The sequence below is a fragment of the Pholcus phalangioides genome, unplaced genomic scaffold (genome assembly GCF_987345545.1).
Source record: "Pholcus phalangioides strain wild (caught in Gottingen) unplaced genomic scaffold, Ppha-v1.0 ptg000040l_1, whole genome shotgun sequence".
Classification (NCBI taxonomy): domain Eukaryota; kingdom Metazoa; phylum Arthropoda; class Arachnida; order Araneae; family Pholcidae; genus Pholcus; species Pholcus phalangioides.
In genome coordinates this window covers 3338456-3356063 of record NW_028301626.1, presented here as the reverse complement: position 1 = coordinate 3356063, position 17608 = coordinate 3338456, and the positions used below count along the sequence as shown (strand labels likewise).

General features: G+C 35.7%; 1 protein-coding gene across 1 annotated transcript; it reads right to left on the bottom strand.

The window, feature by feature from the left end:
* Positions 1–6945: 6945 nt before the first annotated feature.
* On the bottom strand, positions 6946–12123 carry LOC149065276 (uncharacterized). Its single transcript, XM_089254132.1, has one exon. The coding sequence runs from the start codon at positions 12121–12123 to the stop codon at positions 6946–6948; it is 5178 nt and encodes a 1725-aa protein (XP_089110258.1).
* Positions 12124–17608: the final 5485 nt, after the last annotated feature.

Here is a 17608-nt window from a genome sequence, read left to right as displayed (position 1 = left end):
GCGGGTCACTACGCCCTGAAAAAGTCAAAAGAAGCATTATTTTGGATTTTCATTCAGGTAAAAACATTTTTGGCACCTAAAAATTTTTTTCTTCATTTTTTTTTTTGCCACTTATCCAGCCCTCATTCGCACCCACAGGTTATGGAAACCACGGAAAACCAACATCATATGGCATCGAGAGGAAAAAAGTTTAGGACTCCAATAAGCCATCACCAGGATCAAACTCCTGGCCTTCATATCCTTTCGAAAAACCATCTACACAACCACTGCGACCGCACAAGGCCAGTAATTAGAACACAGAAAGTTCCCAACATGTAAAAAAAACAAAAAAAACATGATACATGTTATCAGAGAATGTTTCGTTCAATAATGAAACCGGAGACTCCCCCCCCCCCCAAAAAAAAATAATAATAAAAATAAACATACATATAGTAAAAAGAAAAATAGTAATAATATTGACTATCACCATCATTAATGTTACCAGCAGTTCTTTCTTTCATCTTTTTTGCTTCTGTAAATGTCACATCACTTTTCATGTCGAATAGGGGAAAAAATAGTATAAAAAAAACCCCACAGAGAGAAGTATTCCCTATCATTAAGTCCGAATGGGGCAAAAAATATCTATAGGCGGCCCAAAAAAAAAAAAATTACTTCTAATAAACAAAAAAAATAGACCTAGTAGTATTTTGTGAGTGGGAGAATCACCCAACATCTATTAGAAATCTAGTAATTTTTTTTTTGTATATATTGTATGTATGGTGCTTGATATATACGTGTATATATATATATATATAATTCTTTTTTTTTCCTATATCTGTTCTGCAAAATAATAAAATAAAGGTGCTTAGCTGCACAATCAATCAAAAGCGCTAAAGAGAACGTGTGAGCCCCGCCCTTGCAATTTTGTTACGGGATGATAATAATACAGAAAAAAAAATAAGGACTGGCCATTCACAAGTCAGGCTATATTTTATTTCCGGAACCAATAAAATACGAGACAAAGTGCAAAAAAAAAAAAAAAATTATCTATTGTTAATTTTATAATTCATTTAGAATTATTATTCTAAGATTCATTCATAAGAATTTATTTCCTTCCTATTTTCCTATTATAATTTATAAAAAATTATGAATTTTCTTCATAAAATGAACCAAACTTGGTTTACGGAAAATTCACAGACAACTATTCACCGCCTGAATTATTTTATCCTAGTGTTTCTTAACCCTTTTCAGCTTATGGCCCTCTATGGATCACATTTTTTTCTCGTGGCCCCCTGCCCTATCCATGGCCCCCTCTACCCCTCATCCAAGAGTGACGTACTTTCTATTTTTTTGAATGAAATTTTAATAAATCAGATCAGTCTCTCGAATCCTGACTAGGCATGGATTATCGTCTCTTCCAGGAGTCAAACTATATGGTAAAAACCGGTCTGTGTAAAATACGGGACGATCCAACGAACCTGCACGATAAATCGACCCTCCCAACATATCAACCGTTGCTCTGGCGGCCCTCCATACATAGCTGAAAATAACAGCTTACGTATGAAAATAATAGTACCAGATCCCATATAGTTTAGTCCCCTCCCTCCATTATAGACATGAAGACCCGGGTCACGCCCACATAGACCCAAGGGTTAAGATGTCCCTGGTTCTATGGACGGATCTGATGGATTCTGAAAGTAGTAATATTTTTCCACAATGTTTCACTTTAAAAGCTTCTCTCTTCATAGCTCTGACTCCCTTCACCACCTGTCGTGGGGGGGGGGGGGGTCACCTTACTTCTGATTTTCTCCCGTGGCCCCCTAGAATGTCCCAGGACCGCAAGGAGGCCATATGGCCCCAGGTTGAGAACCACTGTTCTATCTGAACCTAAAGATATGCCTAAAGGCATAATCCAGCTAAGGACTGAGACTCCTCAGTCAAGACACCTTAAAAATGAAAGTACTTGCATTTCGTAAGAAAACTAAGACAAAATGCATTCTTAGTGAGAAACAGAAATAGAAAGGTTTGTGCCGAGGAATTCCAAAAAATTGCATCAATGCGGATTATCCTTAACCTCGAGCGTTTAAAACTTGGATTATCGAGACTACAGTACAGCAAACCTAAATTCTAAAATTCTCAATAAATCTAAAAGCATTCGAATGAATTACTTAAGAGATTACAATATAAGTTTACCTTATAAAAATTATCAGTTAACGAAAAAGTTGAGTGAACTAATAAAAGATAGTAGAAAATTTTGGAAAATTGAACACAAAAAAAAAATTATGGTAAGCACTCTAGAAGTAGGTTTTCCAGTGAGCAGTAGGTTCAAAATCGTCCACTATTTTAGACGGTAATAGATTTATAATAATAAGCCTAGATTTTTTTCCTAAAATAGTCAGGTGGATTATCACTAAAGACAGTCGAAAATATTTCACAATTTAAGAGGTTTACTTTCGTTATTTATTAAGGAGTCTCCTACTTCTTAACATGGTAAACGAGCTGATACGAGCGACTTCGATGGAAATATGCAAAGGAGACGTTTATAAGAACGCCTTATATCGCATGTGGTGAATGCGTTATTCCCTGTGGTGGTGGAACTCATACTTTGATAATTTAATAAACGATTTGGAGGCACTCTGTTCGTTATTTGCGTATCTTTTTCTGTGACTTGTGTACGTCAATGCCACCTATCGGCTCTTTTTTTAGTTATCTTTTTCCTGTTTTTAAAAAATTCCCGTAACCTAGCGATGCTAACCCTGCAAACCGTTTTTTATTTCGATTTTTTTTCCAGTTTTTATTCATTTTTAAAGTTTCTACGGACTTTTTTGCCCACCCTGTATTTGATTGTATATGCTATCCTACGCTGATACAAAATTTTATATATTTGCAATATTTAATCCTTTAACAAATTTTTAAAAAAACCACACATTAAAAACAGCTTACGGGCATGACAAAGTTACATGACATCAATGAAATTTAATAAAAATTGATTCGAAACACAGGAAAGTTTTCAGTTCATAAAATGACGTAAAAGATTTGAGATTCATTCATAAATACTTGGGTCATAAAAGTTTTTAAATTTAAAAAAAATTTAAATTTAATTTGGAATAAGATTGAGTAAATAAAGTTCCAATCTTTTTCATCATTTTATGAACTCAACAGTTTTCTTCATTTTGAATCATTTTTTAATTACATGGATTTCATTCAATTTTATCATGCACGCAAGCTGTTTTTAGAACATTTTTCTTTTGAAAATTTTCCAAAAAATTAAGTATTAGAGTTATGTAAAATTTCGTAGTGGCAGAGGATGGCATATAGAATCAAATATATGTGCTAAAAACAATTGATAACAAAAAGTATAGTTCGATTATACAACATTCTTGTAAAATCAAACTACAACACAAGAATTAGATCAAATCTCTACAAGAGAGAATTCTGAACAGTATAACAGATATGGCTAAGGCTGGCATTAGGTTATGAAAGATTGATAAAATATATTTTACAAAACTAAAAAACAACCAATAAGCCAGTTGGTTACATTGGTCTCGAAAGTGACCGGTACGTTTGTTGGTTTCATTTTTCAAGTTTTATCAAAGAGCATTTCTAAAACGTTTACAGTGTAATCCCGGCCTAACTCTCATACAGCTACTGCTAAGCTCGCTGAATGAGCATTGTACCACCGGCTGCGTTTTCGATCAAAATAAATGATTACAAACTATCCCCCAAAAAGTACACATTTACCACGACCATGATCATTGCAGCTGGGTGAGGAGGGAAAACAAAATATATATATATTAATGTCACCACCACAATCAACCGACACAAAATCCAACCGTTTATTACGAGTTAATAGATATAAATAATTACGTCGATACACACAAGAACATCAGGCAGGAAAAGAGAAGGAAAATACACTTTTTTTTTAGGATCAAAACACCCCTAATATACCATTTATACACACACATACACAAGCTTGTGATAATCCACCTAAGTGAAATTTACCGGAAAAGGTATTAAATAAATGTGGAGCGGAGATTTGGACGAACGTGACAGAACTTAGAAATTTTACAGCGGCAAAATCCCCCCAGTTTTTTAATAGGAAAAAAAGAAGAAAAACAATAATAGCGTTACTGTAATAACATAACGAAAATAAGGAGGAGAAAAAAAAACAATAATAATAAGGCTTTCAACGTAATTTGTCATTGTACTGTTACAGAATTACAACGGTAATTTATTTTCAGAGAAATCACGTTTACTTTCAATTTATCTTATTAAACTTTGTAGAAATAGAAAGGTCCTAGAGTATGTGTGTGTGTGTGTGTGTATATATATAGGAAACTGGACAGTAAAAAGCAATTGCTGACCACTACCACCACCACCGCCATCATAAACCTCTTATAACCAATTTCATCTTTACCTCGTGCTAAAATTGTATTGTATCGATAATGGGGAAAATGGTCAACATATCCTAACATTGATTCGAAAACTGCTTCATTCATTTTTTATTGTTACATTTTGTGTTCGTTGTCGAAGGGGAAATGGAAAAAAATTACATTTTTTTCCCCATTTTTTTTGTACAGTATTGTATATTTTTTTCCCCCATTCCTTTTCCCATCCACAATTTTTTTTTTCCAATAATTTTTTTTTACCCTAAAATATTAAGTGTGTGTGTGTTTTTTAGGACAGTTTCCATGGAACGGACTTCATAAACGGAAATGGATTAATTTTCTTTTCTCTCGTTCTTGTTTCCCCCATTAGTCGTAAAAGGTAATAAATATTTCAGGTGTATTTTTTTTAGTTGATATATTGATATAATAATTTTTTTCGACATCATTATGATCTGCATTTATCATCTCTCAATATTTTTATTCAAAAAACGTAATTTTAAATAGTTTCGGTTTTTCTCGAAAAAGGTATGCACGACCAAATTAAATACCTATAACATATACATATAGACATGTACTAAAAGACATAATGAATCCTCAAAATGGTGGAAAATTCGAATAATCCATAAGTATAGGAGAATCCGGAATATCCGACCTAATGTGGTGGAAGAGCGGGCCGGATAAACAGAAAAGCAGGAAAAAGGAAGTCTCTCTTTCTCTCCAAGAATATAAATATTGTTATGGGAATCATGTAAATAGTTCTTATTTATCATTTATTACATCATGTTTTGCCTATAAATGGTCGTTATCTTATGTAAAAATGAAAAGTATCGCATTCCTCTGTAAATATTGCCAAATTGGCAACAAACTTAGTGAAGTTATATTATATATTATAATCTTTAGAGCCTAAATTACGTTCACTTTAGTGCTACGTTTCTACCTACAAGTAATCCGTGAACAAAAACTTTAAATACATTTTACGAAAATTTCAACCTTTCTCGTTTGTTCCTTTCTTGTTGGGTTTATATTACAAACAAAACATACAAGACCTGTTTTGGAATCATAAAAGAAGTAGGCTTTAATGAAAATTAAAATAATCAAAATTGATATTTTCTTCCAAAATGACGTACTAAACGTAGTCGGATATACCTTAATATGCATAACTTATTTTATTTGAATTAGGAATTAGCATTACCAATTAGCCAAAAGAAAAGCATTTGATTTTTCCTATACGACTAAGAAGAAAAAGGAAGATAAAAGATCGTCTTAAAAACAGTTTACGATTGGCTTTGAAGATATGCCTCGGATCTCTCCTATAAAAAGCAATCGGGGTCGTGGTATCGACTACTACAGTCACTAAAAGCAACAGTTCGAGAGTACAAAAAAAAAAGAGCATCAAATGCTGAAACTTACTGTTGCAATACAAAAGGGGGGAAAAAGGCTAAAAAATTAACTAACTTAAGCTTCAGCTCGTCCAATTTTGCCTTCGATATGTGATTAAATCCACGCGCAGTTGACTTTCATGTATTACCATTTTTTTCTCTTTTTTTGTGGGACGAAATAGTTTCGATAAAAATGATGGGAGTTATCAACTTTCAATGGTTACGTCAGACACCTCTGATGATTTGGTGAACTCATGACGCCAAGACACTACACCGGATAGTCGAGATTCTACAGTACATGGAAACAAAACATGAAGGAAAACATTCCTAATGGAATTGTTCGAAAACTTGTTTTAAGAGATCATACTGAGGCGATTGCTGTTTGAAATACGTCTGATGAGACTTGTTGAAAAAATAACTGTTTAGAAAACATGTTTCAAGATATTGTTAATTTAAATTTTGTCTTGGTTGTTAATCAAACATGAGATTGCTAATCCAGCACATGCTTATTGTATTTTCGTGGACTGTATGTTTGTTTTCAGTAGCTAACTAGTTCTCACCAGAGACAGAGAATCGAGTCACATAAGTTCGCAACACTATGGAGTAACAATAATAACTAATTTAATTGCTTAAAAACAGCTTAGAAACAATCATTAAGATGGGCGAACGGAGGCCCCGTAAAGTACGTGCGTGTCTCTCAAGTAGAGAACCCAAACTTAAACTTATTGAGGAGCGCGCTGTAAGAGAGAGAGAAGAAAAGACCGACCCTCCCCGGAGAGGTCGATCCCCCTACTCTCTCCCAAAGCGCCTCCCTACGGCGAATCACAAATACATGGATACGCACGGGCTTTAACATACCGCCCGGCCTTGAAATATTTATATTTCAACACATTCAAATTACGTATCACATTACTCTACACTTGAACTGTACAACATACTAACGATTTATCCTACTAAACAAACTAATGATTTATCATACTAAACATACTAATGATTATCATACTAAAAATACTAACATAATGATTTGCACTCTATACATACTAATGATTTGCATACTATACATAAGTTGCAGATGAATTCAAATTATGTAAACATATGACATGTGCAATTTAAAGGTAAATACGAATCAATGCGAAGTGCACAATGAATTAAATAAAATGTTTGCAATATTTACACTAGTAATTCCAATTGGTCACTGTCTAACAATTGGTGCTGATAACTACGGGAAGAATGCACAGTTTAGAAACAGGTCTTTTGACTGTGCCTTGGGCCGTACGCACGTTAGCTACTCTGATGCAGCCATCGCGTCCAGGGATTACATCTAGTATTCTTCCAAGGATCCAATTGCACTTGGGAAGGTTGTCCTCCTTTAAGATGACCATCATTCCTGGCTTGACATTGTCCTTCAGAAATTGCCACTTGTTACGTTGCTGGAAATGACTTAGGTAGTCAGAACTCCACCTTTTCCAGATCAACTGAGTTACCCTTTCCACTCTTTGCCACCTAGAAAGTCTATTCTCGGGAACACCGATAAGCTCAGGTTCGGGCATAGCATTTATTGGGCGCCCGATTAGGAAATGCCCAGGAGTCAAGGCTTCAAAATCATTGATATCCGATGAAATTGGGGTGAGGGGACGAGAGTTGAGGATACCTTCAATTTCGGTAATAACTGTCGTGAATTCCTCATAGGTGAAATGAGAGTTGCTCACTGCCCTCCTCAAATGATGTTTGAATGATTTGACTCCAGCCTCCCATAACCCACCGAAATGTGGGGCCCTGGGTGGGAGGAATCTCCAACGTATTCCATCTGAGACGAGAAAATTTCCCAACTTGTCGTCTGGGTGCTTCACCAGGTTGTGAAGTCTCGTTATTTCCCGTTGGGCGCCGACAAAATTTGTGGCATTGTCCGAAAATAGTGTTTCGCATTTGCCACGTCGGGCAAAGAATCTCTTTAGAGTTGACACAAATGCTTCTGATGTTAGATCACAAACCATCTCAATATGAACAGCCTTGGTGGCCATGCACACAAATATTGCCACATAAACCTTATGAAGAGCACCTTTTCTCTGAAACCTATACTTAACGAAGAAAGGACCACAGAAATCTACGCCGGTGTTGATGAATGGTGAGCTCATATTAACCCTTTCCGGTGGAGGATTTCCCATCAACTGCTCTACCACCACTGGTTTCTGTTTTACACACGCAACACAATTGTGAGCGACCTTTCTGGCCAAATTCTTTCCATTAATCGGCCAAAATCTTTGTCTAACATAATACAGCAATGTTTGCGGCCCGATGTGATGGTACTTCTTATGGAAAAATTCAAAAATTAGAACAGTCAACTTATTCTTCGCTGGAAGAATGATTTGATGCCTTTGATCGAAATCTAATGAAGAATGGAGGAGTCGCCCTCCTACGCGAAGAAGGTTTTTGTCATCAATAAACGGATTAAGGGATTTCAAACACCCCTTGAGGTGACGAGATTTACTATTTTTCAAACGATTTATTTCTTGCGAGAACTCCTTAAGCTGAATCCAGCGCAACAGTGTAGTTTCTGCTCCTTCATATTCATTACTTGAAATGGGCCCGCTTCGATAAGAACCATTGTTTCTGCAATTGTGTACAAATCTGAGAATGTATCCAACAATTCTCACAAGCTTGCAATAGTTATTCGACATATTCAGGACATAATCTAACAATTTTTCGTCGTTGACAATGGTCAGTGTGGTGCCCGCAATCGGTTTTAGTTCCTTCAAGTACGAAGCATCTGTAACACTATCTTCACAATCATGGAGAGGAACATCAATGCGTTGCATCAAAAATTCAGGTCCATTCCACCACAGTGAATTATCAAGCAATTCTTTAGGGTTTGCGCCTCGAGATACAAGATCTGCAGGATTCTGGGACGAAGAGACATGACCCCAATGATATTCCTTGGTCAGCTCCTGTATGCTTGATACTCTATTCGCAACGAAGGTCTTCAACTGGTGTGCCGAAGTGCCGATCCAGGCCAAAGCAATAGTGGAATCTGACCACAACATAACTCTTCCGAAGGACGTTCGTAATGCTACTGTTGATTTACGAATCAATTTGGACAATAGCAGTGCTGCGCATAGCTCTAATCTTGGTATTGTAAGCGATTTCAGGGGTGCAACCCTAGACTTACTACACAACAGCCTGACGGTTATGTCACCTGAACGAGAAATGCATCTGATGTAAACAGCTGCGCCATAAGCGTTTTGAGATGCATCTGCGAACCCATGCAACTCAACCGTATTTTCAGGATTTATGCCAACGAATCTGGAAATTCGAAAGGTCTCTATTTCGTGCAACTCCGAAATGTATTTATGCCACTCTCTAGCATGGGGGTGAGGCAAATGCTCATTCCAATCAAGTTTAAGTAGCCATAGTTTTTGCATGAATATTTTTCCCTTAGCAACGACGGGGCCGATAAGGCCAAGAGGATCAAATATCGTAGCGATTCCAGATAATACAGCTCGCTTTGTGTACTGAGAAGATTTAGGGGTTACCTTGAATGAGAAGTAGTCCTGAGTGGAGTTCCAACAGAGTCCCAAGGTCTTCACAGTAGACTCGGTTCCGTCTGGCACTGGATAATCCTGGGCACTGTAGGTTGGTGATGCAGGCATCAAGTCTTCCACATTCACACACCACTTGCGCAAGTTCATTTGCGCACACTGGAGTAGCTCTATCAGCTCCGTTTGCAACTTCTTGGCTATTTCCAGACTCGATGCACCACTTAGGACATCATCGACGTAGAAATCATTGAGCAAACAGTTTGCTGCCAAAGGAAATTGCATTCCCTCATCCCGCGCTAATTGCACAAGAGTCCTAGTTGCTAGGAAAGGGGCACTGGACGTGCCATATGTGACGGTGTTCAGTTGGAACATTTTGTTGGGACCTTGAGGAGAATCTTTCCATAGAATTCTCAGCAAGTCTCGTTGGGTTGCGTCCACCAATATTTGCCGGTACATCTTTTCGATGTCCGCTGTGAATGCATACTTGTGCGATCTGAATCTGAGCAAAATTGAGAATAGATCATCTTGCACCACTGGACCCTTGGGCATTATGTCATTCAGTGACACACCTGTGGATGTAGGGCTCGATGCGTTGAATACAACCCGTAGCTTTGTTGTACTTTTTTCAGGCCGGTAGACTCCATGATGAGGCAGATAATACACCTTGCTTGTCTCACCTTCATCGGTAACCTCACTCATGTGATGTAGTTCCTTATACTCCGTCATGAAGTCCACATACAATTTTTTGAGATTTGGATCTTTTTCGAAACGTCTCCACAGAGAATTGAGACATCTCTCAGCGGTCCTCCTTGAATGTCCAAGATGAGCATTTTCGTCTACCTTCAGCGGCATCTTGACAATGAATCTACCATCGTTGTTGCGGGAGTAGCTACGCAAAAAATCTTCTTCGCATTGAATGGCTTCGGGACTAAGGCAAGGGGAGAGATCATTCACCTCTTCTATTTCCCAGAATTTTTTCAAGTTTTCCTCTAAGGATTCTGTCAGTAAGTGACACGTAGAAATATTATTCCCATCTTGTGGGACTCTGCCAGTGGCGATCCAGCCGAAAACGGTTTCTTGGAGTAACAGCCCGGAATTTAAATTTATTCTTCCCTCCCTTATCCATTGGAAGAAGTTCTCCGCTCCGAGCAATACATCAATCTTTCCAGGAGAATGAAAATTGGCGTCCGCATACTTTATGTGGTTTGGAAGACGGAGGGAGGCAACGTTGACAGGCCTCATTGGAGTTAAACCAGTGATCTTCGGAACTAAAAGCAGCTCTATCTCCTCAGCAATTCTCTCCTTGTTAACAATCGTAGCTCGAATTTTCCTGCTGATGATGTTTGTTGCTCCGTTCAACCCGGACACAGATATATGTGTTCTTTCTTCTTTCAGCCCCAGCGATCTTGCACATGAGATGGTAATAAAATTCGATTGTGAGGCAGAATCGAGAAGTGCTCTGCAGGGTCTCCTTTCCCCGTTGATATCCATGATGCTTATCACCACCGTGGACAATAGCGTTTGCTTGCAGCTATCCGAAACAAAACACCCCGATGTTGAACTTGGAGGGTCGAGCTCAGCTGAAGGGGTCATCTTTTTCTCTTCGCTGTCCTGTTTCTCCTCCCGACCTCTTTCACTTTCTTTTTTCCCTTTTGACGTATTGTCGCTTACTTCTTGCCTATGGAGAAGGGTGTGATGTTTTCTGTCACACCGGCTGCAACTTCTTGCTTGGCAACCGGCTATGCGATGTGAATTCGAGAGGCAATTGAAACATAGACCTTTCCCTCTCACTAAATGAAAGCGTTCCCCCGTTGGCATGTTCAGAAATTTCCGGCATTTGTAAATTGCATGCTTTCCGGAGCAAACTGGGCAAGATTCGCGCTCTTTTGTCTCCAACACCAAATTTTTTACTCCTCCGGCATATTTTGGTGCTTTCACTCTTACCGAAGAAGAATCGATGTTTGATCTTTCGATGTTCTCTAGCACAGCGCAACGTTTTTGGAGAAATTCTAGAAAGTCCTTCCACTCAGGCACTTCATTGGAAGATAAGGACATTTCGTAACTCTTTCTTGTTTCCTTGTCAACCCTTTGAAGCACGATGTTTATCAGAAGCGACTCTGAGAGCTTGTCGGTCCCCAATCCGACGAGCTTCAGTGCTCTAAGATGTTTGCAAAGTTCATCCACTAGCTTTCTGAGATCCCTCGAGGATTCTCTTTCTAGCCTCTGGAAACATATAATGGCATTGATGTGGCTGTTCACTATGAATCGCTTGTTTTCATATCTCATTTCCAAGGCCTTCATCAGTGATGCGTAGGTATCATCTGGCGTTTCCACATGTTTTGCCTCTCCTTCTAGCGATGATCGTAGGTAAAGCAGTTTCTGTCCATCCGAAAGTCCACCGTTGTTGCCGATGACCGCAGTAAAGTGGCACTTGAATGTGTTCCACTCTTCGAATGAACCAGCAAATTTGGCTAACTGCAGCTCAGGGAGTTTCATTTGTAGCCCTCGCCTGCCTTGAGCCTTCCCAGATGATTCTGTTTCTGAGCCTATGCTCACTTCATCTAAGAGAAGTCTATCTAGTCGAACCTTGATTCCTTCTATCCTGTCCTCAAGACAAAGGAGTTCTTCTTCCTCTTTTTCTACCTCCTCGTCTTTGAGCACTTCAAAGAAGTCGTTTCGTAGATTTCTGGTGTCAGCCGCAATTTCAGCGACACTGCTCAATTTGTTGCGAATTTGAACGATGTCCATCAGTTCAGCATCATCAGTTAGCTGTCCTTCAAGACGTGAGACTTTCGCCTTGATAGTCCCTCTTTTCCTATTTAGGACGGTGATGCGCTCCATAGTGGTTTGAATGGCGTCTTTCCACTACCTCCGGTGCTCCGACGGACCAATGTATTTTTGTGGACTGTATGTTTGTTTTCAGTAGCTAACTAGTTCTCACCAGAGACAGAGAATCGAGTCACATAAGTTCGCAACACTATGGAGTAACAATAATAACTAATTTAATTGCTTAAAAACAGCTTAGAAACAATCATTAAGATGGGCGAACGGAGGCCCCGTAAAGTACGTGCGTGTCTCTCAAGTAGAGAACCCAAACTTAAACTTATTGAGGAGCGCGCTGTAAGAGAGAGAGAAGAAAAGACCGACCCTCCCCGGAGAGGTCGATCCCCCTACTCTCTCCCAAAGCGCCTCCCTACGGCGAATCACAAATACATGGATACGCACGGGCTTTAACACTTATCATATTGTTGTTTTAAAACATCTCTGACATGGTCAGAAACCCTCAAAAACTATTGCTCTAGTAGAAATATCATTAAAAATATTATTTACAAATACAAATACAACGTATTTATTGATTTATATAATAATGATTTATTTCAAATTTTGTGCATGTATTTCCGATTCTATAAGCTGTGCTATGTCAATATAATGTTTTACGTACCTTTAACACCTTTGTTTTTCTTTGCAGGTTTTCGAATATTAAGGGGAAAAAATGAATATTATTAACACTGCACGCGTGATAAAATTTGTTTGCATCAATTTAAATAAATAAAACTTAATTCAAAATAAAAATAAAAAAGTACACTTCATAAAATTAGGAAAAATATGGAATTTCGACTCAATCTTATTTGAAATTCAAATTAGTATGATTGGATCTCAAATGTTTTGACTCATTTTATGAAGTTTCCTTTATTTTGAATCCAATTACATTGATGGTGCGATATTCTATCATACGCGAAGGTACTAACGATGCTTTTTTTTAATGTTCTAAAAATTTACAAAAAAGAATAAATATTGGAGATCCGTAAATCGCGTTGTTTTTGGCATAGCATATCATATATGTACTATCAAAAATACGCGTATTAAATTTGAAATGAATCTATGGTTCAATAACATTTTTAATGATATTTCTTCTATAGCATATTTTTAAGGCTTTTTGACCATGTCAATAAGATATGAGACCCCTTTAAAACTTTTTCAAGAAATACGAAGTGTGTTTAATAAAAAAGAGAAAACCAGAAGTCCATCAGTAATACACACACACACGTGAGAACATGAGAGAGAGAGAAAATTTTCATCCGAAACTTTTCTGATGAGTATTTGTTGCTTAAAAACCACGTTTAACGTCTCTCCTCATTGAAAATTTCCGTTTGGAAAAAAAAAATTGTTAAAAACGTTTTCAAGAACTTGTTATATAAAATTTTTTTAAAGCATCAAGACTTTAAAACATATCTGACGAAGAGACTTTTTTGAAAACATATCTAACGAGATTGTTGTTTGAAAACCGGTCTAAGTTGTTTGAAAACCTATCTAATAAGATTGTTGTTTGGACACCTATCTAATGAGATTGTTGTTTTGAAACATATCTAATGAGATTGTTGTTTTGAAACATATCTAATGAGATTGTTGTTTGGAATCCTAATAATGAGATTGTTGTTTGGAATCCTAATAATGAGATTGTTGTTTGGAATCCTAATAATGAGATTGTTGTTTGGAAACCTATCTAATGAGATTGTTGTTTGGAAACCTATCTAATGAGATTATTGTTTGGAAACCTAATAATGAGATTGTTGGTTGGAAACCTATCTAATGAGATTGTTGTTTGGAAACCTATCTAATGAGATTGTTGTTTTTAAACCTATCTAATGAGATTGTTGTTTGGAAACCTAATAATAAGATTGTTGTTTGGAAACCTAATAATGAGATTGTTGTTTGAAGACCGATCTAATGTGATATTGGTGTTTGAAAACCATTCTATAATGAGAGATTCTTTCCTTTTAAATTCATTTATACCTATCCACTGTCAAACATTTTAGTTTTTAGCACCCTTGGAAATGATATTGGAGTTTCTAGTGCTCTAGTCTATCTCGTAGCTAACTAAAACACCACGGCACGTTCGTTCGAAATCACTGCTCCAGATGAACACCGATAGAAAAAAAAAACACTCTGACGACAGAGAACTGTTTTGAAAACGTAGCAAAGGAAAAACGTTTCTTGAAGTAAAACTGTTAAGAGACAGGGCCGTTGTGTATTAGAACAATCCCCAAGTACATAATTTTGTGATAAAAATTCTCATGGGACCGCTTACCAAAAAAAAAAACGTAACCATTGAAAGTTGATAACTCCCATCATTTTTATCGAAACTATTTCGTCCCACAAAAGAAAGAGAAAAAAATGGTAATACATGAAAGTCAACTGCGCGTGGATTTAATCACATATCGATGGCAAAATTGGACGAGCTGAAGCTTAAGTTAGTTAATTTTTTAGCCTTTTTCCCCCCTTTTTGTATTGCAACAGTAAGTTTCAGCATTTGATGCTCTTTTTTTTTGTACTCTCGAACTGTTGCTTTTAGTGACTGTAGTAGTCGATACCACGACCCCGATTGCTTTTTATAGGAGTGATCCGAAGCACATCTTCAAAGCCAATCGTAAACTGTTTTTACGACGATCTTTTATCTTCCTTTTTCTTCTCAGTCGTATAGGAAAAATCAAATGCTTTTTTTTTTTGGCTAATTGGTAATGCTAATTCCTAATTCAAATACAATAAGTTATGAATATTAAGGTATATCCGACTACGTTTAGTACGCCATTTTGGAAGAAAATATCAATTTTGATTATTTTAATTTTCATTAAAGCCTCCTTCTTTTATGATTCCAAAACAGGTCTTGTATGTTTTGTTTGTAATATAAACACAACAAGAAATGAACAAACGAGAAAGGTTGAATTTTTCGTAAAATGTATTTAAAGTTTTTATTCACGGATTACTTGTAGGTAGAAACGTAGCACTAAAGTGAACGTAATTTAGGCTCTAAAGGTTATAATATATCCCTTACGTTCACTTCAGTGCTACGTTTTTACATGCACTTAATCCGTAAATAAACACGTTTTACGAAGAATGCTATATTTGACATTTTACTTGAGTTTCAAACATGATTTCTAAAAATATATTGATTGTGTATCATTACAAAATGTTTATATAATATTTTGCAATATATTGGGAAGACTTTTTCCTACTAAAATATAGTCTATCACATATATTTGTTTGATTTTATACACGACATGTAGCACAAATTTGCAAATAATTCACACGTATATCAACAGATTTTGGTGTAACTCATGCACATACCATGCAATCCTTGAAATTTCTGTAGAAAACTTGCACCACCACTAATTATACTATGAAAAAAAAATTCATTCATTAGAGTTTTTTTGCAATCGTGTTTCAAATATTACATGAATTTTGCTTAAAATGTGACATTAAAAATGACTTTTCCAGAGAAAACGACACAGGTTGTAGAAAATGTATTGTTGTTTCCAACGTTGTGGGACACTTTCTATCAAAAGATATAAAAGTTCACTCCAGTACTATTTTATGGAAAAGTGAAAAGAAAGGTCGTCGGATACTCTAAGAAGGTTAAAGTGTTGGATGATGTAAATTTTTGTACGTGAAATGTTATTGTTTTCGCCAATTATAATTTCGCTTGATAGTCAAATAAGTGAAATTGGTTGCATTGATAAAAATCACTTCAACAATATTTTGGTAAGATCTGAAGCTATGACCACTAACATCCAACAATAAAAAAATGTGATTACGAATGATTTTCCGTATGTGACGATGTCTCGATTCAAAAATGTCCTTTTCATAATTCCAGATCGGTAATACATAGATTGCATAAATCCTTATAAGATGAATATTTTCACGAGGTGATTTTTCTAACAATACTTTTACACGGTTCGCACCTGCAAAAAACATCTTGAAAATGTTTAACACACAATAATTTCTAAAAAAATGTCTTTAAAAAGATTTAATTAATTTTGAAATTTCTTATTGTACAAACAAATATTTGCAACAAGCAATATTTTCTTGAAAATTATTATTATATAACAGTTATCTTTTATTAATTATTATTAAATAACAGAGATATTTTCTTCATAAGAAATGTTTGCGAACAACAATTTCATAAGAAATGTTTGCGAACAACAATTTCATAAGTGTTTTCAAACTTAATATCTTATTTCAATATTTTTACAAGCAACTATCTCAAAAAATATATATTTTGAACAACAATTTTTTTATATATGTTTTCAAACAACATATTATTATGAATTTTGAATTCATTGATTTGAACTCAAAATGAACTCAAAATTTATGAATAGTGTTATGATTCGAACTCGAAACTTATGAAAATTGATATGATTTTGAACATTGAAATGAATTTTTTCTTTACAATGATTTTGAAAAACAAAATATTACATCGGTTTCGAAACATCTGCCGAACATAATGATTTTCTCTAGGTTTCGATGAACCCTGGAGTGTACAAAATAATCAACAATCCAATCAGCATTAGATAATTTTAAGGGAAAAACTTTGAATTTCTCAAATTATACAATAAGGATTTCACACAAGTATATACAGTATACAAATCAATTGAAAGCAATTTTTCATCTTAATACAAGTTTTTTCAAACAAAAAAAAAAAATCTCATCAAACAGATTTCCAAACAAAAGTTTCATCAAATATGTTTAAAACAACAACTTCTTAAGAATTGTTTCCAAACAACAATACATGTCAAAGAATCTTTAGAAACAAAGATCTCCAAAAACTCTTTTTTTTTAAATAATGTGATCATCGCATATTCCCAAGAGATCTTTACAATCGCCCAGGGAATTTACTTACTTACATTTAAAACAAATAGCCTGTATTTAAGGAGTGCCACGACCCGAATTTTGACCCGAAGTCGAATTTTCAAAAATGACTTCAAAAAATACTTCATTCAATTGAAAATGAAATACTAAAAATTTCGTGCCAATCGGTTAATTTGTTCTTTCATAATAAAAGAAAGAATGAATTATAGTGTAAACGTATACAAGGAAAAACACTTTGAACGCGATTTTCTCAGAATGCCGTTTCTTAACTCATCCGTAATATTAAAATAAAACTACTGCCCCAAAAATTCCGAAATTTTCAAGAAATGTTTATCCAATATGTGTTAGTAAAATAAACCTCGAACTTGAAAATCAGACGTTTCGTTAGAATTTCATGAATTTTTAAAGTTTGAAAAAATATATAAAATTTTCAAAAATCTAAATTCAACACATTTTTTTTGAAAATACTTTCCACCAGTCAATTGCTAAATCTGAGGTTCATTTTACTAACACATGTCGAATAAACATTTCTATAAAATTTCAGAATTTTCGGAGCAGTAGTTTTTTTTTAAATCTTACGGATAAGCTCAGAAACTGCATTCTGAGAAAAACGCGTTCAAAGTGTTTTTTCTTGTATACGTTTACACTATAATTCATTCTTTGTTTTATTATGAGAGAA

Bases quoted from the DNA above. Each gene is read 5' to 3' on its own strand.
- LOC149065276 (XM_089254132.1), bottom strand. From the start codon at position 12,123: ATGGAGCGCATCACCGTCCTAAATAGGAAAAGAGGGACTATCAAGGCG.